General features: G+C 42.3%; 1 protein-coding gene across 1 annotated transcript in view; it reads left to right on the top strand.

Moving 5' to 3' along the window:
- The window catches only part of ADARB2 (adenosine deaminase RNA specific B2 (inactive)), a 310,582-nt gene that overhangs the window by 249,588 nt on the left and 35,306 nt on the right, over positions 1-25,688 (top strand). The window contains exons 5-6 of the mRNA XM_061468035.1: positions 13,045-13,213; positions 20,029-20,180. Coding sequence (XP_061324019.1) covers positions 13,045-13,213; positions 20,029-20,180 — 321 coding nt within the window. The remainder of the gene's footprint in view (positions 1-13,044; positions 13,214-20,028; positions 20,181-25,688) is intronic.

Below are 25,688 nucleotides of genomic sequence, written 5' to 3'. Positions count from 1 at the left end.
ACTAATCATTTACCATTTACGTCATTATTTTCTGTACTAAAGTTGTAGATTTGTGGTCTCTTCCCCACCATCATTCCCGGGGTAGCAAGGATCTTGACACACTGTTCAAAGATGGCACAAACAGGTTTTCCACATCAAACACTCAAATAAGTACCAATTTCCTCTATTTTTAACATAGAATTTGTCAGAAAATCCCTTTGATCTCTGCAAACAATTTACCAATGTCAGCAACAAAAGAATATCTAGTAACTGTTGCATTTGGTACCATGCACATGCCCAGAACAGACAAAAATTAATTTGTTTTTACCTTCATTTCAATTTAATGTCATCCTGACTAGAAACAGATTTATCTGCGCTTGTACAGTTTTCAGACAAAGCTGGTAAAAAGCACAATGTGATTCTGCTATAAGTGCTGTTAAGATAATACAAAATCTCTCCAGACGAAACAGGATTGTGCCAGATTGGTTTTCTTTTCCTGAACTCTGACATTATTTTTCTGCCATTTCAATTTCCCAGGGAAACCAAGAAGAGTTACATTTGGGCAGTGTAATTGACTATGCTGCAGCACCCAGGGCAAATTCCGGAGTATGAGAAAGAAGAAAATGTAGAAAATTATGTTATTGACTGACTGTGAATGTTCTGCAGTAATAAATTGCTAGTCAGAAAAAAACAGGCAGTCCAATGTATTTAGATATGCTTTGCTCTGAACTGCGAGAAGTTAAAATCTCTGCATTTTGTGAAAGTAAGTTTTCAAAACATTTGATTAATAGGCATCAAGATAACCTTGAAATAATCTGCCCTAAAAGCAAATTATACTAGATACCAGCTGATGTGATGATATCTGATGTAATATAGTAATTGAATATAATAATTAAAAAACCTAACATAACAGATCTTGAACTAAATGTTTCAAAAGATGGAATAGTTGAAGTAAATTATTTAGCAGTTCTCTGGTTATAATATATTTGAAATCTGCCAGTCCTCTAACACATTCTAATTTTGTTGAAACACATCCAGAGAAGATTGTTGTAGCAAAAACTGTTTGATTGACTCTAGGAAAAATTGTTTGAGTAAGAGATTGCATTCACATCTTTCATGTACAGCAAGCCGTATTCCCACAGAATATCTTCACGTAGAATAAGTATACTTGTTATTGTAGCCAAGTATTACTATGAGGACCTAAGTTTTATACTGATTATCCACAGTAGTTCTCCTAACTTCACTGAATATATGATGGGTTCACATATAGTAAATTAAGAACATCAGTTAACATTGTCAGACACAAACTATCCACCTCAGAAGCATGTGATGCATGGAGTTAACCTTCCTCAGAGTGTTTTGCATTTGTGGCCAAAACACGACTGATAACACCAATATTTTGGCTATTGCTGGACAAGGCTTGCAAAGTGTCAAGACTTTCTCTTTCTCTCCCATCCTCATCCTCAACAGAGGGTGCGCAAGAGGCTGGGAGTTGGCATAGCCAGGGCAGCTTTCCCCAGCTGCTGAAAAGGATATTCCATGTTATAGGACATTGTGGTCAGCAGTAAAAGTTAGGAGAAAGAAAGAGAAGGGGGACACACTTTGATTTGCAGCATTTTTCTTGCCAAGCAACCGTGAACTTTTATTCTCTCAATCCACAAGTATTCTTGCCTTCCGTGGGTCACCAGGCAGGGCAGATGTCTTTATTGGTGGACAAGTCATTGAGGATAAAGCATGGACACAGTGCTGCCTGTCCCCTAGAGCTAGGAGATAAGAATCCTCATGGCAGAGCAGTGGGAGGTGGGAGGTAGAGGTCTGAGCTGCACACCAAGAGCTGCTATCCAAAGGCTGGTGGCATTTGCACTGTTTATTTACATTACAGACAGAGTTTGCCTTTGCAAGCTCTGAACTGATATGGGCATACATTCATGCTCTACACGAAATCACTGGACCCAGTAAAGAATTCCTGTCACTCTGTTCAGAGTTGATCTCTTATTGCTGAGGTCCTCTTTGCAAAAAATTCCTCCCATAATCATTACGGACAAAATGAGACTGCTATTTAAGCACTATTTTCCCATTTGTGTTTGACAAATCTTAGCAGTTTAAATACTGATAGGAACTTTTTGTCATGCTTTCTGTTAAAAATGAAGCATTAAGAAAGTGCAGTCCTTTTCACAGGAGCTTGGCATTCATAGGAAAAGGTTATGAGTTCATTTCTCATTTCAATTTTATCTCCTATCTTTTTTTTTTTTTTAGGCTGACAATCATTTTGATGTTAAAAGCAAACTAGGCGGTCTTCTCAGTTATCTTGTATGAAATAAAGATGAACTGGACAAAAGAGCCCTGAATAGCAATTTCATGCTGTGATAAAAGATTGAAAATTATCATCTGTATCTCATGGAACAGATCTTAATCATTGCTAAGTGGAATAACAGAAAAAAGTAGAGTTGACAACACGTCTCTATGGATCTTTATAGTCGTATTAAGACTCATAAAACCTGACATGCAATCAGGAATACTGATGGCCAATTGATTTCTGATCCTTAGTTTAAATAAGAAAGTTGTAAAGTAGTAAAATACAGTAGAAAATTCAGGCCCTATGTAGAGTATCAATCTGCTTCATCCTAGGTTGTATTCAAGTAGCCAAACCAGTTGAAGGAGTGGATCTATGATAATTTGAAGATTAGTGCCTAGGACAAATCCTGTCAAGAAGAGATCCACAGGAGTAATTTTGGCTCTTGGGTCCCAATTGCATAGCTGGATGGATGCTAAAAGCCTGGTCCCAGTGAGACTCAACGTTTCAACGAGACTTAAGTTCCCAAAATCAAACTTGGGTGCCCAAACTGCTGACATGCTTTTGAAAATTTCATCAGGTCTCTTCATCGTCTGTTGCCTGATGCTCTTAAGGACATGACACAAAGTGATTTGACGTTCTTGGAAACAATATCAACTTCTTACATGTGTGCAGGTTGACACATCACCATCAGATGACAGGGTTTCTGGAAATGTTTTGAAACAGGTAAATAGATATGTAGTTACAAACCACGTATGTGACTCTTTCTCAGCCATCTGTTTTCCTCTGGTTATAAATCTTAAACCAATAATCTTCAAATTCTGTCTAAACAATTTTGAATTCCATGAGAACACCCTTTTTACACAACTGCAGCTCTGTTCCTGGATTTTGTAATGCGGCCCTATAATGGAATGACTAGGATTTCTGCTGCCCAACAAGATTGGTTTTCCAAATTCCAGCACAGCACACAGCCCCTCCTTGCTGTTACTGCCTAGCCTGAATCTGTTCTCTTAGCCGTTTGGTAACACAGGTTCAGCAAAAAGAGGGAAAACACCCCTTTCATGTCAGCAGTCTGGGAAAATAAGACAATTTGGGAAGGGAATTGAGCCCCGTTTTCCGCCTGCTGCACAAACTGTAGGTCTCTCCAGCACATCTTGCAGGTGCCTTCTGGGCAGCTCCAGGAAGTTCCATCTTCTTGTTTGCTGTCCCCACTGATTGTTTAGATTTCCATTTCAAAGTAGCTGGCTCTTCTCAGGCAATGAGCCTTTTATCGCACACAATTTACTGTCTCTGGACTTAGCTTTTTGTTCTTGTTTAAAGAACATTTCTGATTGAAATGGTAACTGACATCTCTCAAAACCTGGATGCAGGCAAGGCCCTGGCTCTGTGTCACATATAATTGCATTGGCAACAAAGATTGGTATAATAATTAACATAAAACATGGAAATGAAAAATAGGCACTTCTGTGTAAAGCAAGGAGCAAGTTCACACTTGCATTCTGCTCTGTGATAAGCCAAACTGGAAATCATCCCAATCTCAATACAAAAAGTCTATCTCATCCTAAACCCAGAAGGTTCTTGAGTGAATAAAGGCTTAGTGACATAGAATCATTGAATAGTTAGGGTTGGAAAGGACCTTAAGATCATCAAGTTCCAACCCCTCTGCCATGGGCATCAACTTACTTTACTGACCTAGCAAAACACATAGGAAGATATTTTTAAATGCAAGTACACTTAACATAAAAAGAAAATTAAGAATAAGTTCCTCCTGTACTTATCTGCCAAAATCCACATTCAGGATTTCATCCTTCCTCACTGCAATTAAGGATCCACTAGCATGTAAGACTGTCAATTAATTAATGCTCAGATATCAGTGGCACAGCATTTATTAGAGAAACACAGATATCTGCACTCAGGACCTGGCAGGAAAAGTGCTGTTTAGTCCTGCTTTGAAATTAAGAATTATCTCTAAGTCCCTATGCAGCTCTGTTCCTGATTAGAAAAGCAGTGTTCAAACTCACATGAAAGGAAAGGACCCTCGGAAAACATTGATCCTGCAGTATCAATTTAGGTAAAAAAAAATCCTCATCGATTTGGTATGGGGATTGCATGGGGTGGCTGCCCATCCTTCCCCTTCAGAAAACCCACATTCAGGAAAGGAAGGGAAGGCAAAGGGCAGTGGTGCTTGCAAGCACAGCACTGTCTCCTTCCACACACCTCAGAAGCAAAACTGATGGGATTTCATTTTTTTCCATGCACTAAGGGGACAAGACAAATGTACCATAGAAATTAGAGCTGGGAAAGGCCACTAAGTCATCCAGTCCGTTTCCCTGCAGGCACAAGATTTTTCCCTGTGGTGTGTTCCCAAGTGCTTTTTCTGATCTAGATTTAAATGAATCAATTAGCAATGGGGCTTTCAACACTACCATAGGAGACCATTCTAGTCTAATGGATCTCATTGTTAATAATTCTCACCAGTTATTCAGCCTGACTTTTATTTTCTGTGATGTAAACCCAGGTCCTCAGTTGTACTGCTCTTAATTTAGTACCCACCTCTCTTATGGGGTTTGCACCATTCAGATACTTGAAAGCACTTACACCATAGGTTCATAGGTGTTACTTATTAAGGGTTTACATATTTAATTTCTGTACTCTTTCCTGCTGGGTCACCCTCCTTTGAAGCCCTCAGCAGTTTTGCCCGTGTCTTCTGATTCACCTCCACTTTGGCAACTTCTCCATTCTTTTCTGGGCTGGGAAATCCTCCTTGTGAATAAGACTTACTGCAAAAACCTGTGTAGGAACATCTTGCAGAATGGTTTAGTGTGAGAGTCCTTTTTCAGGCATCTGATGGTGTGATCAAGCAGTTCAAAACTGGCTTGTGTCAGAAAGGAATTTTTCTTCCAGAGGAACTGCATTTGAAATTTGTTCACAAAGAAACACCCCATGGTACTGGTGGAAGTTTACTGTGCCTGGCTGTGAAAGGAGAGTCACGGCTGCTCTCAGACAATACCCTGGTCCTTGCTTCCAGCACAGAGAGATCAGAGATCAGGGTAGAGAGCACTGCAGCTCTGACCCTGCTCGTTCACCGACAAAGATGAAGAGCATTGCAGAGAATAGCCTTCCTTAGGCAGGGCAGTCAGAGGCAGGATTACCCAACACAATAATAAAGGAAGAAAATAGGAGGCTCTCGGAGGCTCCCTCTACATCTTCTCTTTCCACAGAAATACAATATATTCACTTTCACGTAACCCACAGTTTGATGTCAGGAAAAGAAATCCCTTCCTAAATCCAGCATTGCAAAGTCTGTGTTCCATTTATACACACAAATATCTTTAACCTCACTGCTAGCTTTATTCCTAATATTTGCTAGCTATGTATTTGCCTTTTGTTCAGACTTCTGCTATTACATTTCATGAGCCCTTAACATGCTTCCTCCTTCCCTGTTTTTTGGTCAGCATTTCTTCACATTAGCAGCCCCCTCCACCTCAGGGCTGCATTCCAGGACACACAGTTGTCCCAGATGGGGACAAGAGCTCTTTGCTTCTTTTGCAGCAGTATTTTGCCTGGGACATTTCCCACTCTTGAGGTGACAAGTGCAGCCATCAGCCTAGCAGTGTAGTCCCACCACAGGCTTGGAGACCTGCCCTGGGTCAGTAGGATGCAGGACTGTGCCCACAGCATGTTCCTGCCAGCAGCTTCTTCAGCATCACTGCCCTTTCATGTCTGGAATGTCTCTTATTTCAAAAGTAAAGCTGTGCTAAGGATGTGGTATAGCTGCCAGAGAAGAAGATAACAGAAAATAATGCAGGACTTGCCAGTGCTATGTAGCATCAAGAAATTTTTCTTCCCTAAACAAACCTGAAATGGAAACCTGAACTTATTCAGCTACAAGTAGAGGGTATTAAAAAGAAAAAAAAAAAACCTGCTCTGTGATCAGAGCTCTATTAAGCTGCCTTGAAAATTATCCCAAATACACTTTTTTGCAGATAACAATAGACAATCCGTTTGACTGATTTGTTAAAAAAGGTAAAGAAAGAGCATAAAATTATTGCTTATCAGGGAGAGAAGCAGCACCATTTAAAATAACATGAAATTGTACCCCATGAATTATTCACAAGGGCTGATGTTACACTATCATTATTTCTGACTTTCCTTTTCACCGCATAGGATTCGGTGGCGGTTGTCTCCAACTCAATAAAAGAGGCGGGAATTTTTTTTTAATTAATCAAACCTGATTTTTCTGATTATTTTTTCTAATTTAAAACGAATATATTCCAACAGTGAGTTGTCTTCACGGTGTCATGTTGGAAAAGGAAGATAGATTTCACTGCCACTGGCAGGGTCTAAAACATGCAGCGAAATAGACGCTTGCATACTGATTGGTGTTTCTCTATGTGTTGCGCCAGCTGCTGAGAAGCCAAGGTGTGATCCCAGTTGTATGCTGGCATTAGCAGTTGCAAACTCCATCCTGTTCGATGTGAATTAAGCTCACTGAATTTCACAGAAGTTCTCTGATATACAGCCAGTGTGATTCAGTTTTCTGATCGCACGTAACAGTCAACACCTCTTGCAATTACCTTGTGATTTTGATTTTCCTTTTCCAACAAATAATATGCAGAGCTACAAAGGCTGTATTATAGAAGGTCTTAATGACCATAGCACACTAGAAGCGAGAGTAACTCTATTAAAGTCAGCAGAAACATTGATTAGTCTAGCCCAAATTCCCTGGTTTTATTAGCAGAGCTGTGTCTCAAAGCAGATGCGTGTAGACAGTTTGCATTTATGGCCATGACTGACTTAAAAGCACAGCTCATAACTGTAGTCCGTTAGATGTCAGCCAGTTCTCCATATCCAACTTATCTGCTGAGCAAACTTTCATATTTTTTTCTTGCTTACTGCCTCTTCTGTCAGCAGCTTTCTGAATCATTCCTGTTGCAAGCTCTGTGGCTGCAGGACTGGTGGTTTAGGAGGTCATGTAGGGAAGAAGGCATTATTTGCTTTATGTGTGTAATAGCCTAGCTCAAGGCAATATGACCACCCAGGAATATATTAACACTGATACAAACAATTATTCTTAATTGTTGTGGGGAAAATAATTAAAAAGTTGTCTCAAGAACTTTAAAAAAACTAACACTAGATTTGCTCTGCTTGCCATCTTATGATCCAGGGAGTTTTGATTTGCACATGGTATTTTGTTATTTGTAATAAGAGAAACCTGACTACAAGCATCTGTCCACAGTGTAGAAAGTCATACATCTGCTGGCAGTCTTCAGAATTCATTATGAGAAGCTGACAATACTGAGGTGTAATACAGTTTAGCCAAAAGTAAATATCTAAAATAGGCCAGATGAATCACCTCCCAGGAAAGTTCCTCTCCTTTTGCCTAAAAAGAGAGTCTACAGCAATTAGTTCAGCTACAGACATCTCAACTCTAGTTACCCAGAATAGCTGAAATGAATCCCACTGCTGGTGTCAGCAAACTGAAAATGGCTTATAATAAAACCCATTTTCTTTTCAGCAGCTCAGCTATGACGTCTGGGCTACCACTGACACACAAAAAACGAACATTAACAGGGTCGAGGTTCCCCCTGCCTGGCTGTGAGAGGAGACCCCAGAACAGGGCTCAGGCTTTCAGCAGAGTACGAGGTCATTAGACTGAATCTGTGATCAAAGATGGTGTGTCATTTATGGGTATATTTTTGTTCTATAATGCAACTAATTAATTGACAGGATTTGTGAAAATAAAACATGGCAAATTCCCTTCCCACTCTCCTGGTTGTCCTCATCAACACGGCGCTAGCCAGGACCCAGCCAGTATGCTGACACAGCTCCCCAATTTCCTTTCCTCTGCTTCATTTCCTTTTCAAATTGAAAACTATTAGGAGTCTTTAGGCAAATAATAGAAACCTAATGCAGGTGCCTGTTATAAATCATTCACTAGTTACTTTTAACCTAATGTCTCCTCAAACATTACTTCACAGAAGGCAGTGAGAGAAAGAAATGCCTCATGAACTCTAACAATCAGTGGGTCAGGAGTTGAGGTCATAATAATGTAGCCCATTTCTTCTTGTTTGTCAAATGACCTGAACACAATTAGATCCCTGGGTCTTTCTTCTGAGATAGGCTCCTCTCAGTAATAACAGGGGTCTTGCTAAGGGCAATCCTCGTCTAATCGTAGATCCTAGATCTATAGATGCCTGCTGCACACCCACAAGCAGGGAATGTGGCACATGGCTGCTGGCGCCACGTTAGCGCTAGTTTAGGATTTTGCTACAGCCAACACTATAGCTTTCCTAGGCACAGCTTGACGATGTGCTCTGTCTAGATCTGCCCTATGTCTGAGGTTGAATTAATCAATGTTTAGGAGGTAGCTTGACATTCGCAAATAGAACTTACTTGAGAAATTTGAAGTATTCGGCAGGCAAAATAAAATAGAAAGTAAAAATTCATTACAAGAGTTAGTAATGACTGGTGTTTATGCAAAATAGACAAATGTACAGAAATGCCTATTAATTCCAAATCAGTGAAGCAAGTCACTAGGCTCAAAAGTTTAAAATGCTGCCTAAAATGCCAATGTGATCAGTCAGTGTTAAAATTTGCCTTCATCAGCTAGGCACCACGTGTTTTATTCTCAGAGACAAATGCCTCCTGTTCTCTGGAGATAATATCAAGCATTTCACAGGGGATAAAGCTCCAACTCTATGTATGTACAAAACAAGTCATGCAAGAGGGCACTCTGCTAGCATATGTGATCCTGAACACTTTGGGCAACTGTCAGATTGTTGGAAGTATTTCCCATCATGCTGGGTGCCCTCATATACAGCATTGAATGGTGCTACATTGGTCACAGATCACTTTCCCCATGTGGCTCCCCAGTGAGGTGTAAATATTTCAGAGCTAATGCATAAGTCATGTACACCTGTGTTTCTGAGTGCAGTAGCAGTGAGACATAACTCTTGGGTATTTCTGAGCGGGGAGGAACATGGATTATCTCCTGTCATTGCAAATGGAAAACATGGAGATTTTTAATGTTAACACTCATACTGGTTCGGCAAATTCTTGGAAACGATTGCCTTCAGCCCCAGGCAACATCTAAGTGATGTTCTGCAAACATGCGCACCTTGCCAGGACTTGCAGATACCCCAGGCTGTGTCCACATGTGACTAACTACTGGGGCCCCGTATCACTGAAAGTCAATATATGGAACTAATTCACCCAAAAATGAGCACCTCAAGAATGCTTGCTATTACTGTGTGTGTGGGCATTGTGGTAGCAAACAATGTCAGAGGGATTCGTATTATTGCTGCATCAATAGGTGTTGGGTGCCTTTGTGTTTCGTTTGTGACAAATCCAAGTCCTCTCTGAATATCCTGAATGCATTCATCATCTTACACTCATACTAGAGGAGAGAAAGAGTTAAGCTTATTTACAAACAAAATGTTTGAAATAATAAAAGTCATCACACCATGCACTGGACTGATGGGGAGGGGCTAGGAAGATATAGCTCCTGGGGAGCAGGAGAGCTGGATGGCTTCCCCAGATGGTTTGCTCTGTATTTGCAGAGCCTGGTGCTTTGACTGTGAAGTGAATGAGGAGATGGAGAGGCACGTTAGGTGTATGCTAATGTAAGAAGGAAGCTGTCGGTCTCACTGCCCTGAGAGGGAATACTAGCAAAGGTCCTCAGGTGCAGGCAGAGAGGATCACGGATTTCCAAATAAGGGACTTGCCTCCAGGTGTACCTCTCCTGCACTGAGGAAAATAAGATTCTGTTTAAACTAGCAAATAAACAAAATAGAACCAAAAAGTAGCTGATCTTTATCATGGACCTTCCAAGCAAGGAAAATACTATACACTGTTCAGGAAAATATACACTACTTTTTTGAGTGGGACTGAAGCACCTCTGCTGCAGGCTGTGACTCATAAAACATTTGGTGTTAGCCCCTGTGAAAAACACTGTTAATTGATGGACCCGTGTCTGACCTAAGATATGTATTATTTTTCTCATTAAAGCAGTGATCCCAGAATAAAGTGACACCAAAGTAGAGGACAGAGAATAAACACCTTTCTTTGAGGGGAAGGAGTGATTTGTCCAGCTCAACTTTTTATCTAGTAATAAAACTGGAATAAACACAAGTGCTTTGTGCATTTATCCACTGCATTCAGAAAACAGTAACGAGTGGTGGCCCTCAGGGATCACTGTTGGGACCGGTATTGTTCAACATCTTTGTCGCTGACATGGACAGTGGGATAGAGTGCACCCTCAGCAAGTTTGCCGATGACACCAAGCTGTGTGGTTCAGTTGATACGCTGGAGGGAAGGAATGCCATCCAGAGGGACCTCGACACGCTTGTGAGGTGGGCTGATGCCAACCTCATGAAGTTTAACCATGCCAAGTGCCAGGTCCTACACCTGGGTCGGGGCAATCCCAGGCACAGCTACAGGTTGGGCAGAGAAGAGATTCAGAGCAGCCCTGTGGAGAAGGACTTGGGGATGTTGGTCAATGGGAAAATGAACATGAGCTGGCTTCAGTGTGCGCTCGCAGCCCAGAAAGCCAACCGTATCCTGGGCTGCATCAAAAGGAGCATGGCCAGAAGGTCGAAGGAGGTGATCCTGCCCCTCCACTCTGCTCTTGTAAGTCCTCACCTGGAGTATTGTGTGCAGTTCTGGTGTCCTCAACATAAAAAGGACATGGAACTGTTGGAACAAGTCCAGAGGAGGGCCACGAGGATGATCAGGGGACTGGAGCACCTCCCGTATGAAGACAGGCTGAGAAAGTTGGGGCTGTTCAGCCTGGAGAAGAGAAGGCTGTGTGGAGGCCTCATAGCAGCTTTCCAGTATCTGAAGGGGGCCTATAAGGATGCTGGGGAGGGACTCTTCATTAAGGTCTTTAATGATAGGACAAGGGGTAACGGTTTAAATCTTACACAGGGGAAGTTTGGATATAAGGAAGAAGCTCTTTACCGTAAGGGTAGTGAGGCACTGGAATGGGTTGCCCAAGGAAGTTGTGAATGCTCCATCCCTGGCAGTGTTCAAGACCAGGTTGGACAGAGCCTTGGGTGACATGGCTTAGTGTGAGGTGTCCCTGCCCATGGCAGGGGGGTTGGAACTGTATGGTCTTGAGGTCTGTTCCAACCCTAACTATCCTATGATTCTATGATTCTCCCATGTGCTCCCATCTTCACTTCATGGGTTTTCTAGATTCTTTTGTTTAATCAGTACTCCCAAACACTCTTTTAGGGCCACATTTATAGTAAAAAATAGAGATAAAGCTTCCGGCACAGGCATACAGTGATGTGTACTTTGTCACTAGTACCAATAACACCTTCTTTATGAAGCTGTCACAACTAGTCGTTCAGGTACAATTAACTGAATTTTTCACAGTATTTATACCTCTCCTACCAATGTCACAATGCTGCAATGCCACAGTACCACTAAACCTTTCAGACTACTGATATAGATATCATATTTGTCTAGGCATGAGAAAATTTTGGTATCATTTGCTATTATATACATTAAGCATAGCAACAGTGCTATACCATGTCATCCACTACTAGTCCCGGTGCTTTGCAAAGATTATGAAGTATTATTGGTCCTATTTACTAACTGGGGCATCACTGCAGCACCAGCCATTTATGTTTAAAATATAGTTTCCTTCTCCATTCAGTTGTTTTCTTATATCACACCAGTGGATCTTATGCAAGAACATGGCCCCAGCCATCGTGCTTCCAAACCAGAAAGTCTCTGCACTGTTTTTTTTTCTTACAATCAGTAGCTTTCATCTTAAGAAAAAAAAATAATATTGCTTCCTCTATAAAATAATTCCTAAAGCTTTTCAACAGCCAAAGTAACATCATAGAAACTGCATCACCATGGCCCATGGTGTACTTACAGCCTCAGGCCTGTCTTTGTCACTGGCTGGTCAGACTTTGAGGGCTTGATTCACTTGCTTGAACATGGGCATCTATTTCCAGTGAGTCACTTTGTAGGTTTACATGTAAGATGCATGGGGAGGGGGCAGAACCTTATGGACACTCCTACTTCCCTGGAGCAGCAGCCAGAGGTTAGGCAGTGATACTGCATGGGCACAGCCATGCTAACCCCTGCAGAATCCTAGAAAGCACTATCTTGACCAAGAAAGGCATGACTTTCAATTGCCATCACGATTATCTGGAGAAACAATGGAGGAACAGAACTGGTGTCAGTGATGAATACTACGTCCCTGAGGCCACAGTGGAAAAGGCACTGATGTAGCTGCTCTTGGAGAAACAAAAACGAAACTGGATTGAAAGTCAGATCTGTTTTTTCCCTGAGATTTTTAACGAGTAGCTCCAGAAGTGTTACTTGCATTTGATTTAGCACTTATAGTGCAACAGCAATGAAACCTAGCATTACAGGGAGTGTGTGTTCCCAGACCAGAAAATGTCTTCAACAGCTCATAAAAACCTGGCCATTTATCAGCACTGCAGGAGATCTTTATTCCCTCCCTACAGCATATGCTCTCCTATGATGTAGTTATTGATTTAACCAGTAAACTTCATAGCAAGCTTTTATCTTGGAATTAGCAGCAAGACTGAAATAGAGCCCTTATTATTCTAATAACAGAGAGATATGAGATTCCTGCATATTCCAGAGACCATATCATCACCTTAACAAGCATCCCATTAGAGCTGCCTGGGCAGACATAACAAAGCGTGGCCTGTGAGAACTTTAACAATCATGATATCATACTCACCCCTGGCAATATCACAACCCTTTTGTTTTTCTTCCTACAGGTTTGGACATCAGGCAAGCTCAGGTTATTGTGCTGTCATCTGGTACCAAATGTATAAATGGAGAATACATTAATGATCAAGGGCTTGCGGTCAATGACTGCCATGCAGAAATTTTGGCAAGAAGGGCATTTGTTCACTTCCTCTACTCACAGCTGGAGCTACACCTAAGGTAACTGAATTCTTTTAATGCTTGGGGAATGTTATACAGCTTTCAGTGGAGCAGATCCATCCTCCAGACATATGAACTATTTCTTTCTTTATGTTGCTTTTTCCAAGTCTTTAGCTGACAAAACGCCAGTACAGTGCACAGAAAGAATGAGAGTTAGATAGTCTAGAGTGTTGGGTCATGAGCTCCTTTACTTCAGCTGGTGTTCTTTCAGCAGCTATTAGATATGACTCATAAAGTTGGGGTTTATGAAGCCTGATGATTTTGTACAAATCTTTACGTGCAGGCTTATTAGCATCATTTTTTGGCCAGAGACTGGAAGGGGGTCATTTTGCTCACTGCAGCCATTTTCCCATCTTCCTTGCTGCTGCTGAAATATCTCAAGGAAGTGATTTATTGATCATTAATGCCTTCATTGACTCACTAGAGAACCAAGGAGTGTTAACAGTACAGTAAACTTTGTGACAAAGTGTAAGATGCTATCACTCACTCCTTCTTTACGATGTTTTAAAATGTTATAGCACATAGAATCATTACAGAGGAATTACTGGTCGTGTCTTCAGCCAAATCCACACTATTACCATTTAAATGGTTAATGGGTCATACACTGCCTGGAAGCTGGTAGTAAGTGTGGTACCACAGGGGTCTATCCAGGGACCTCGCTAATCATGTCTGTCAACAACCTGGAAAAGGCTATGTAGTGCTGAATCATAAGCTTTCCAGAGGACACCAAATGGTGGAGAGGACCAGGCGATATGCTTGAGGGCTGGAATGTCATCCAGGCAGGCTGGAGGACTGGGGCAGCAGGAGCTTTGACAGAAAACTCAACAAGGACAAATGGAAAGTCCCACACTGAGAAGAAAAGAATGGCCTACAAAAACACAGGACAGATAGATCCTTTCTGGCTGGAGGGCAGGTTTCCTGAAAAGGGACAAGGCTCCTAGGCAGACAGCAAACTGAACGTGAGATAGTGATGTGCCTGGCAGCAAAGAGGGTCTACAGGATCATGGGCTCTATGAAGGCAGTCAATGGATGGGATCATCCCCGCTACTCAGAATGCATTAGACTGCATCTACAATACCTTGTGCAGTTTTGGGTCCCCCAGTACAGGAAAGACATCAGCCATGTAAAGCAGGTTCAGCAGAGGCTACTTGGTTGCTCAGTAGCTAGAGATTTGGCCTGAGATCTTAACAACACAAAGGAGCTGGCATCTTTACCCAGGTGCACAGTGGGAAGAAGACAAACAGGCATGCACTGAAACAAGAGAATATTAGGACTAACTGTCCCCATAGGAACAGGCAAGCAGTGAGTCAGGTCACCCAGCAGTCTTGTGCAGACTCCCTCCTGTCTTGGACGTTTTCAAAACCTGAGCAGATAAAGCCCTGAGCAACCTGGCAAACAGCTTTGAGCAGGAGGTTGGGCTAGAGACCTCAGGTCCTTTCCAGCCTGGATTACTTTATAATCCTATGAAAACTGAGCAGAAGTGAAGCTAAGCCAGCATTTATTGTATGGAAGGAACCGAGGAATGAAGGAAGCAAGGAAAGAAAACAAACAAAAAGCCCCTTGACTATAGGTCATTCTTCTGCCCTTCATTCTTGCTTGTGTTTTCATACGATTTTATCTAACCTCAGTGCAAAAACTCCCTTTGACTTCAGAAGGTTTTGCATCAGGTCACAGACACAAGAATCCATCTGAGTAGAATTGTGTGTTCTTGTGAGCACCTATGATACTGTTGCACCGAAACAACAATAATGGGAATAATGATTATTTTCACTTCAGGCTGGAGTTAAAGACAAGAGAGTATATTGAGTACATGAGGTTGGCTAACAAAGGGGGGCAAAAGCCTTGAAGGGTTTAATCAAAACCAATATTCTCTCTATTTATTTCAATCTGAACTGCTTTCAAGCTTACATTAAATTATTATGTTTTCAGCAGTGTAGCAGCCCTAGTACTTGCTTTGTGCTACAGTCTCTTGGGAAACAAGTGCTACCACTGTGTCTTAAACTATTGTATTGATCCACCTCCCTAACATGTTCAGTCATATTATTATTTTATTTGGATCAATGTTAACAATCTTTTGTTAAGAGAATCCTCAGTGCAGCACAAGCTGTGTTCACAATAACTTTAAATCTCTCTCTGTTCAGCCAAGAGCAGGCACCACTGCTTCCCTGACCAGCACACGACAAAAACCTCAACCAGGCTAAGCACCTTTGAAAGAGAGAGCTATTGTCAGATAAGATTTTACTTCTTTAAGGTCCATGGGGAAGCAAAACTATGTGTTATAATATATTCTTTAATTCTAATATTCATTGCTAAACCCAGTTTTATGCCATCATCAGGGCTTTGTCATATGGCAAGAACATGGGGCATGAAATGAAAAATTTATTTTCTTTGCATTGAAGTCACATTTACCCCTTTTTCTCTAACAAAACAGAAACAACTGCCACTGACACAGGAATCACATGGTGCTACCACATAGCAAAAAGAACGGGGTTTTTAGAACAGTCTTGTTTACTCAGCTCCACTGGGACTCCCTGCACACAAGCTCCTCAGGCTTGGGGGAAACACAAATGTGGCTTCTACATTGCTATGCATTTGCATTAACCCGGCCCAAATTAAAGTCTTCTCCCAGGCCAGGAACCTATTGTACAAAGTCATATATGAACTGACAGCAGAAAGATGGTTCCTTAACCCCCCAAAAGAATGAATGCATATTTCTTGCCTCAAAGAGCTTATATTTTTCATTCTTTCCTATGAAACAGGCAAGTTTGTTTTGTCGAGAACATTCCCTATTTTCCATGTATTTTCCTCTCACCAACCCTACGTGCTCAAAGTGATCTCTGCAGCTGGATTTCAAACTTCAGGAGCTTCCAGCACAAGAATTATCTTTCTATATGATATTTTCCTTGAACAGGGACCACTTTTCCAGAATTTTCAAGTACTACTATTGACATCAGTGAAAGCAAAATAGAATGAATGCATCAAAGAGCAGGGACAATGAGGCTGGAGAAAGCAAGGACCAGCACAGAGTATTAATAGCCAGGAGATACGAATTCACAGAGTTGAATTTACTTTTTGACACTTCTGATGTCCAAAAGTTAGTCAGCTGAGTGTGAACCAGATCCCCAAGGCTCCTTTTATCACCACTGGAGAGAGATGGGCATCTCAGGAGTGAGACACAGCAGTCCTATTCAGGTATCTATTGTGGGTGAGAGGAATTGCCATGGAGCAAATTTTCCGTAAACAGAGCGTAGGGTGACCGCTTCAGATATTTAAATTGTAAAACAATGCCAACCACAAACCAGAGCTGCAGAAATATGTAAATTACCTTTTTTCCCCCGTCTCTTCATACTGCTCAGTGTTGACAGTGTAACTTTCCTGACTTTCCTTGGGAAAGAGAGCTCCAGAATGGGAACTTTATCCTCTCTAAGAAACAAGAGTGACAAATACTTCAAAAGGAAACTTTCTTTCAAAATTTGTCTAAAGCTTGAGTTAAATAAGAGCTAAAAGCACAACTAAAGCCTGACAGCCTCTAACCAGTCTGATTAAATCCCTTAGCCCTCTTAGATTTCCTTTTTATGACAACCATAATCCTCCACTTCTCAAGACTTTCACGAAAAAGATGAAAAGTAAGACGTAAATTTTGTGATGTACAGAAGAAAGACAAGAAAGACCTTTTGAGAAGCTTTTCTAAAAATTGCCATCAAAAAGTACACAAATACCATAGTCTGATTCTCTTGCAATGATAGCAGTAAAATTCACATTGATTTCTGTGAGATTATTTATACCAGCTGGCCAATAGCGAAGAAAAGAAAATCCAACTCTTCTATTTTAAACAAAATTAAAACTAATAACCTGTTCTTAAAATAAATCAGCGCCACAGCAGTCTTGCTGCTGTAGTGGCCCTGCAGGTGCTGGAGGGATGATTTTACCAGAAGCTAAGTTCTTCCAGTGAGTCAGATGCAAACCACTATTTATTTTATACACAAAAAGCAAGGAATAGTCTTTCTCCAATCCAGTTAAGTTCTTTTCCAGGAAAACTAGCTGTGTGTTATACATCTATTTCTTACTTCTGTCCTACTTTTAGTGGACACAGCTCCTCTCCATTTAAGCCTGCTGTTAAGATGCCATGCGGTAGCATGTAGTGTACTAGAGACTTCCCATCTGTATGTTTACTAAAACCAGCTTCCCTGCTTGTCTTTTCAAGAGCGAGGCCTGGTTTCAGCAAAACATTCTGTATATATTAAACCATAAGTACGTACTTAAGTATCTTCTTGAAATCAGCTCAAAACTTATGTGTGTGTTATGCTAAGTAATGAATTTAAGCTCAAGATTAAAATTTAGCACATTCTTAGATGTTCCTTTTGAATCAGCCTCAAATCTTGACTCTCCCACTGACAGCCATAGCGGGAAACATTTAGAGACAAATTTTGGTCTTTTAGCTACTGCCAGCACATGAAAATGACACTTTAACACCACCCCCTGAATGAATGACATTTGTGGGCTCACTGTGGGCTTCCCCATTGCTTTATGTAGTGTATGGCTGTGCAAAATGGCAATGCAAAGTTCTGCTACTGCAAACTCATTCTCCTCCTCACCGCTCAAAATGACGGTTCCCAAGGGAAGGCAGAGGTGTACTGGTGCTATGGGGGAGAAGTGGCTTTGCAGAAGCATGCTCCACCTGAACCATTTTTACAAGGTTTCTGGGTCTCCCTGGGCTTTGAAATCCCCCAAGCATCCCATGCACAAGAATCTCTCCTAAGCCACAGCATACAGTATTGCATTTCAAACTCTTTCATAACAATACTCTCAGAGTTTTGTTATTAAATTTATTCAGCCACTGTGCAGGAATGAATCTCATGTTCAGCCCCCAGGAAACCTCCCAAAGGCAGGTCAGGATCATATGTGATACAGAGGATCTCAGTCTCCCGGAGAAAGAGCCAAGCTGCCTTACCCTCCAGCCCTGCCATCTATTTTTAGAGCAGCTGTCAATCACCAAACCTATCAGCCACACTGGCCACAGACCCTTCTTGGTACTCGGGGTAAGAGAGCAGGGTTAATCAGTGAAAAACAATAACCAGTAAAAACAGGATGGGTGCTGGTTACCGTGAACTCCTTAAATCCAGCCCAAAGAATGATTGCTCCTACACTACATAGCAACTGTTTCTAAGTACTGCAAGCTGCCCCCCACTCTGGTGAGGTTTAGCATAAGAATAGGAGGCAACAGGGCTGCACTGTATTCTCCCAGCTGAATTTGCAGTGAATTATTTAACACTAACTGCAATTGCTCTGAAGTCCAAGCAGCAGGACTTACAGGTATTTTATTATTTCAGAAGCTTGGATCAGGGCGATAATATAATTAGCGCAGTTGGGAAATTCCACCGCAGACAGCAGAAAATGAAGGAGCTGCATGTGGCAGCCCCAGCTCGGCAGCCGGTGTGCCTCCCTGTCCCTGACAGCCGAGCTAATGTGCCTGTAAATTCCTCCTGACAGCAAACGCATCCTGGCATCAAAAAATGACAAAACACCCAAACCACGGAAGAGTGACAGCCAAACAGCTTCAATAGCACAGAGGCTGCACCAGGAGAAAACAGGCAGAAGCAGCTTGGACTAAAGCCAGGGACTTGCTCTGAGGCTGAGTAAAAAGCACCCCTGTTTACACTAACAGGAGGCAGAGAAACCAGCAGAAACCGCCTCGGTTAATGGGCTGTCCTATAGTGAATTAAATGGGTAGAATTCTGGCCTCTTAAGACCCTCCTAGGAAAATCATTACCTGCAGGTGTCATTCTGCTCAGAGATATTCCCACAAAAAGACCCTTGAGTTTTTGAGGGAAACACTGAGGCATCAGACGGAAAGAAGTCTCATCATAATTTCACTAATCACATTTTCACCTTCAAAATTATAATCACGGCCATCACCCAAATGTATGTATTAGAGGCAGCTGTCTGTCAGAGAAATCACCCATGTCTTCCCAAGTGTAAATCATCTGAAGAACCACACGGCAAGCATAGCCTTAATGTGAGCTATTGCTGTAAACTGCAGGACTGGGAGGGTTTGGCCTCCCGGGCAGCTGTTGCTAATGGAATGTGTGCGCTGTGTCCCCATCGAGCTACTGAACCATTGCGAAGATAAAAGCTCCATCTTAGTAAGTATCTTTTTCAACTGAGCTGAGAAAAGGCTGCACAAGTTTTGTCTCACTGTTCTCAGGATGGGTTCCAATTTCCAGAAATCCAAGTGGCCAAGAGGACATTGCTGGCTTAGATAGAGCACTCATAGGTGGCTTGGGTTGAATGGGGAAATAAGCAACACCTGGGGAGCTGGGGGGATCACAGGGGTTATAAAATCTAGCTTCTTCATTAGAGGCCCTTTCCAGTGGAGCATAGAAACACTCATCTTGGCTGCAGTGATGTTAATGGGATTTAAACACATGCCTAGGCATTGTGATGAGCAGAGCTGATTTACTCATATGAGCACCAAAGAGAACTTTTCCTTTTTTCACGTGCCAGGACCTCTTTAAAATCAAAGTGTTTATGCATCTGTGCATGTAAGGAAAGAGAGCTACCCTTCAGAAATCCACACGTTTTATCATTAGAATATATTGTAGGTAAGCAAGCCAAAAACACTTTGGCAGTTTTGACCCCATCCACCTATTTCTTCACTTGCAGAAGCTCGTTGTTTCCTCTTGTTGTCCCTAGGAGTAATATATGATGCCAGCTGCTAATAGAAACAAACAGAGGAGGAAAAACAGAGAAAGAGAGCAGAAATGTTTCTGATTTGGTGTGTAAAAAATGACCTGGAACCTCTTTTGTGATCATAGCAAACGACGAGAAGACTGGGAGCGATCAATCTTCGTACGATTAAAAGAGGGAGGCTACAGGCTGCGGGAGAACATCCTGTTCCATCTGTATGTGAGCACTTCACCCTGTGGAGATGCGCGCCTCAACTCCCCCTATGAAATCACAACTGACTGTAAGAAAAAAATCTTACCTCTCCTTATTCCCTTTTGCATAGGTTTTTCTTTTTCTATGATGAGCCCTTGTCTCTTTATTTGCTTGCAGAAAGTGTTTCACTTAAAAGTAGAAAACACTACAGGCTGTGTGGTGTGTGTGTGTGTGTGTGTCTGTGTAACTGCTGCTCAGTCTCATGTGCTGGTGGAAGGTGTGCTGGGAAAATCAGAGCTGGGCAAGGCCGTGGGAGACTGCTTCATGTGCCTCTGATAAGAAATATAGCCCAAATATCCTGCTTTTCCTGCTAGGAAATGCAAGCCCAGCAGTAAATAAATGCTTTGGTAAGGGTCCTCATGACCAAAGAAGCCACAGCAATGGGATGGACCAGAGGATCAGGACTCTAGCTGGGGATGCAGACTTTTCTCAGGGTTCAGGCAGTGTGTACAGGTTGAAGGGCTGCATTTACACTAAATCTGAGCTGTCCAGGCTGCAGCAGCTGGAGTCTGAAGTAGAGCAATGATATGGTATATAATATTTGTACTGTTGATTGAAGGTCAGGCTCTCTCCAAATACCACCTGCCCTTGCAGTGAATAACGTTAAGATCCTTCTGGAAAGGATCCTTCCTAGGCCATCCTGCCTATGTCAAATCAACTGCATTGCCATTGCATGGCAAAAGGGCTAGATGGAGTCCACAAGGCCAGCCTTGGAGGCCTTGGGCATTTAAGCAGAAACATGGTTTTCCAGGGATTTCTTCTCTGGAGGTGATTCTGCAAGTGAGGTAAACAAATCAGGTCTTGAGCCTCTGTGTGCCATCAGCAGAGCTGCAGAGCTTGTTGTTCATGAAGAGACACCCCATCTCCATCGTCATGACCCAGCACTCCTATCTCATCACCCCACCCCAGACTTGCATGTCTGTGTTACTGCCCTGCCATCGCAGAGACATGTCCTTGTTGGGTTCTCACTGCACCAGCTTTGCCCTTGCCTAGCCACAGCAAATGCGCCCAGCAAGAGACAGGGGACTCAAGAGGTCTAGGGCTCGTTATCACATGTGCCCGACACCCCATAATCCAATGCACGATGCAGAAGGTTGCACTCTTATCTCTGCCCCTAGGTATTGCTTCTCATACCTGCATTTTACAGTGCCACAATACCCATAGTGCTGGCTGCTAAATGTACATATAATGAGAAATAGTCCTTGCCCTACCTTGAATATGAAGCAGGCAAGACAGTAGAATGGATGGAAGAGGAAGCATAGACACAGGAATGTAAAATTAATCATCCAAGGTCACACAATGACCTAACTTCCTCACAGGCAAATCTATCAGGTGGTAGGTTCACTCCTGGTTCTTATTTGTGCAAGTTATTTATTAATGATTAGGTATTACTCTCCCCAGACTTCAATCTTTTTGTTGTGGGTGAAACAGTAGCTTGCTGGGGAAAGAAAGCAGAATGCACCTAATCAGGAAGGAAATACACTTCCTTATCTGGTATGATTTCTACATTCTACTAGCAGTGTTTATAAAATGGAGGAAAGCAAGTAAGTGTTTAAAAGGCAAACAGCAAATTGTCAAATTCCTGGTAGCAAAATAAGGACACATATTATCTTAAAAACAAAATTAAAAATAAATAGGTGCCGAAGAATATCAAAACCAAAGAGATTTTTGCCCTCCCACTTTATGTGTGTATTGAAGCATATCTAAAAAGGCTTTATGTTTGGTTAAAGGCGCTCATGTTTTCCAGAAGGCAGGCTGCCTGGGGCACCCCTTACCTGACATGTGAAGTGGAAGCAACAAAATCTGTAATTACTTTTAAAATGCGGTCCATTCTCAAGAACAACCGAAAGCTGTCCTGGGTGGATTCTACATCCATGAATCAGAAAGTGGGTGCTTTGGGCAGCTGACAGCCAGCACTATTGATATGAACCCAGCCCTGGAGGTAACTCTGCTTGTCTCATGGATTGCTTCAGAAAGCACATACATCTACCAGGTAATGCAGGAATGCTTCTTTACATAACAGGACATGCAGGAAGCTGTGTTTAAAAATATGTAATCAAGCAACACCTGACACATACAGTAAATTTATAGTTAGTCATATAAATCCCTTTCACTTTGGTTATTACACCAATTACTGTCCCAGTGCAGAAGCTAGGGTAGATAGGGCTGTGTGGCTAAACCAAGGTTACACAGTGATTCAGCAGAAGGGCTTAAAGGGGCACTACATCTGGTTTGCAATTCAGTCTTTTACCCTGATCTCTCTACCTTTGTCCTGTGCTCTTAAAATAATTTAGCACTGTGTAAAAAGATGTGTTGCCAAAAGCTGTCCTTCAGCAAGATAAGCATTTCCTTTCAGCTCACATTATCCCAGAGACATCTGGGAAGATAAGTATTTTATAATGTTTATCACTGAGATCTTCTCTTTTCTTTTTTTTTTTTTTACCAAAGAAATAACCTTTCTTTCATCCAGTAATGACAAGAAACTCCAGGTGAATGCTGTTTCATTTCTTAAACAACAAAGATGCCTCTCCTAGAGCTAGCGTAAGCCACCAAATGTTACTGATTATTCTCTAAAGATGCATTAACATTTAAAAACAGTGTCTCACCATGTGGTTTCTGGCTTTGCAAAGGAATATGATAAGCCTTTATCAATACAGGGAGTAAGCAAAATCCACTTCTCAAATCTCCTTCCAAAAATTTCCTATTATCCACCGTGTCTTCCTAGCACCCTCAGGGAGGCCTCACATTTCCTTCTTATGAGCTTTGTTCTGTTAAGGGAGATAAGCTACCATGCACTTGAAACCTAGTTTACTTCTTACTGGATAGTGCAGCGCACCAAGTTAGCAATATGTGTAAAAGTCTGACCTTACCGTGTTCCATGTGGGCAGCTGCAATGCAGAGGAGCAATCCAGGAAGCCCGCACCCATGCCAGTTTCATCAGGAAAGTAAGAGATTAGCTACAGAAATATAAAATCTCACTTTGATTTGCAATGGTGCCCTTTTTGGATCAGGGCGAGCTGACTTGTCTTGTTTATACATCCTTAGGCAGCTCTAAAAGAGAAGCAAAATCCAGCTGGACCAGGGCTACTTTGAGCATGGAAGGGTTTTCTAACTCTTTCTTGGTACCTATAGGGCAGAAGGTTGGAAAAGCTTATGAGGGGGTTCAAGTGAAGTTGAAGGTTTAGGAGAGGCAGGTACAATCCAAAAGAGTAAAGGAGGAGGCTGAGAGGAGAGGTGCAGGAACAGGTGACAGCAGGAGAGGAGGCCAGCCAGGGTCAGTGGTGTTGCAAAAGAGGCTGGGAAATACCGGAGGGGTTTCAGACTGCTGTAAGAATTCTTATGGGTTTGTCCTGGCTCACTCTCTCCAGCCAGTCTCCTTCCCAAGACTCTTTTAGTCATTTTCCGAGGTTACCCACAAGGTTGTAGCACAGCTATATGGTGAAGAGGCAGAACGTTTCCAGTGTCCTCACAACTCTAATTGCTTCTTTGTATGCTCATTTTCTGCCCCTTCTTCAGTTCAATAGGTCAAGGAGCCTGGGACAACATCTCCTTTTCTGGTACCTTCTCCCTTTGTGTAAATCCAAGCAAAATATGCCTGGATTTCTGATTTCACCAAAGGGCAGTATCCCAGCACCAAGTTACATGGGCTTTCCTGAAGGTTTTAAGGGGGCTGATGTTTCTCTTGTGTATGCTTCAGCTCATGAGGTAGAGCCATAGGGGCTCTGTACTATTTGTTCTGTATTTTACACCTTCTGAATCTAGGGCAAACCATGGAGTAATCAAGCTCTTGCTTTCCTAAAGTGCTTTCCTAGCTAATTTAGGGCTTCTTGACTCATTGGCACTTTTTTAAGAGTCTCTTGAAAAGCAAAATGAAGTGCTTAAAAAAAATGAGTTAGCAAATCCTCTGCTTCCCCACTCCTATTTCCCTGGTAGGATTTTCCCTCATTGTCCGCCTTTCTTCTAGAGATGCTCTCTTTTTCAGTACATGGATTGCCAAAGAGACAAACAATCTGCCCCAGGGCTTGTCTCTATTCGTCTCCCCTGGGCTGCTTTTCTATCTCTTGCTAACACGCTGTATTGCCTTGTACCAATGACTCCTTGATAGCCCAGCTCCTGTTTTATCCCATGCTCCCTTTAGGTCTGAAACACACCATTGCATCTGCTCCACATGGGGTCTTCCTCCTGCTTGTCTATTAACCTACAGCTGTGCTGAAGCTCTCATGCACACACATTTGACAGAGCTCTCCTCTAGACAGGATCCACTTGCAACCACGTGAGCTGGATCATTGCCTTGGTAGGTGATGTGATGGGGAGATGTGTAGTGCAGTTTTCAGAGAAGCTGGGTAACTGAATAGTATCCGGACAGACAAGTTTGCCCTGTCTACTTCAAGTGTGCTTTCACTGTGTGAACCTGTGCTTTCCCTGCTTGTTACTCTGGCTGCTGGATTTTAGATCCCATTCTCAGATAAAATGCTCTCTGATAACCCCCAAATCCGGGGCTGTCTCAAAGGGTGGCCCTGCTCACACTGGAGACAGCCTTTTGTGTTCAGCTGGGGCTGATCCAGACTGCATCAGTATATGATCTCCAAATTAGAGTCCCTGAAAGTTGTATCCTGAGCAGGCTGGCTGGAGAGAGCCAAATTCAAACACAGGTGGTTTAAGGAGCTTGTCCATCTCCAAGAGACGGACACAAATGATCTTCTGTGAATGTCATGAGACAGCTCCAGAGCTCTGCGTTCAGCATCCTGCAGGCAGGTACCAGGATGGAAATACAATGAGGATGCTTATGGCAGCAGCTGGGCTAAAACAGCTCCCAAAAGCATTGGGTTTAGTGAATGTTATTGGATGAGAAAGGGAAGAAATCTCTGCTTTTCTTCTGCCAATCACATGTTTTGTTTAAATGGACAAATTCTGTTCTTGTGGGTAGATGATATGGGGGAAAGCATTTCAAGACAGAACCAATGTAAATAACTCAGTTATCTGAAAAGAAATTAGATATCTGTAACTACAAGAAAATGCAGGTCCTAACAAATTGATATACTGCCCCTGTTGCAAAAATTGAGGGTAACCATAGGTCATCCCTTGGGTTTGAACACTATTATTTGTTGCCATTGTACAAGTGCTCCCAGGTATCGTATCGCTCCATCACAGCTGCTGGCCCGCTGCAGCCTGGGAAACCATACTGGAAATTCGTAGCTATTCAGTGCATGGAGCAGCATCCTCCTAGGCTGTAAAGCTGATTTTATGGTGATGAATGGCCCGTTTGTGGAACCAGGATGAAGGTGCATTATTTTCCTATTTTTCATATGGCTGAGCAAAACAATACCTTGGGGGATCTCAGAATAAAATTATCATAGAGAACCATGCCCAGAAGTAACACAAAAGAAAAAAAATCATGCAACACTGAAGGCTGTAGCACTGAACACTGCCTCGGGAGAAATAATCCTAGCACTGGATGAATTACTGTAGAGGGCCCAGATTGCTTTGTCATGTAAAGGATGCTGCAGAAATTGCAGACTTAGCATGAAGCTGTTGG

Source organism: Pezoporus flaviventris, unplaced genomic scaffold (assembly GCF_033815535.1).
Source record: "Pezoporus flaviventris isolate CSIRO_AGI_PZ_B2104156 unplaced genomic scaffold, CSIRO_AGI_Pfla_v1 ptg000047l, whole genome shotgun sequence".
NCBI classification, from domain to species: domain Eukaryota; kingdom Metazoa; phylum Chordata; class Aves; order Psittaciformes; family Psittacidae; genus Pezoporus; species Pezoporus flaviventris.
The sequence above is the reverse complement of the archived record's forward strand: the minus strand, read 5'-3'. Positions and strand labels throughout refer to the sequence as shown.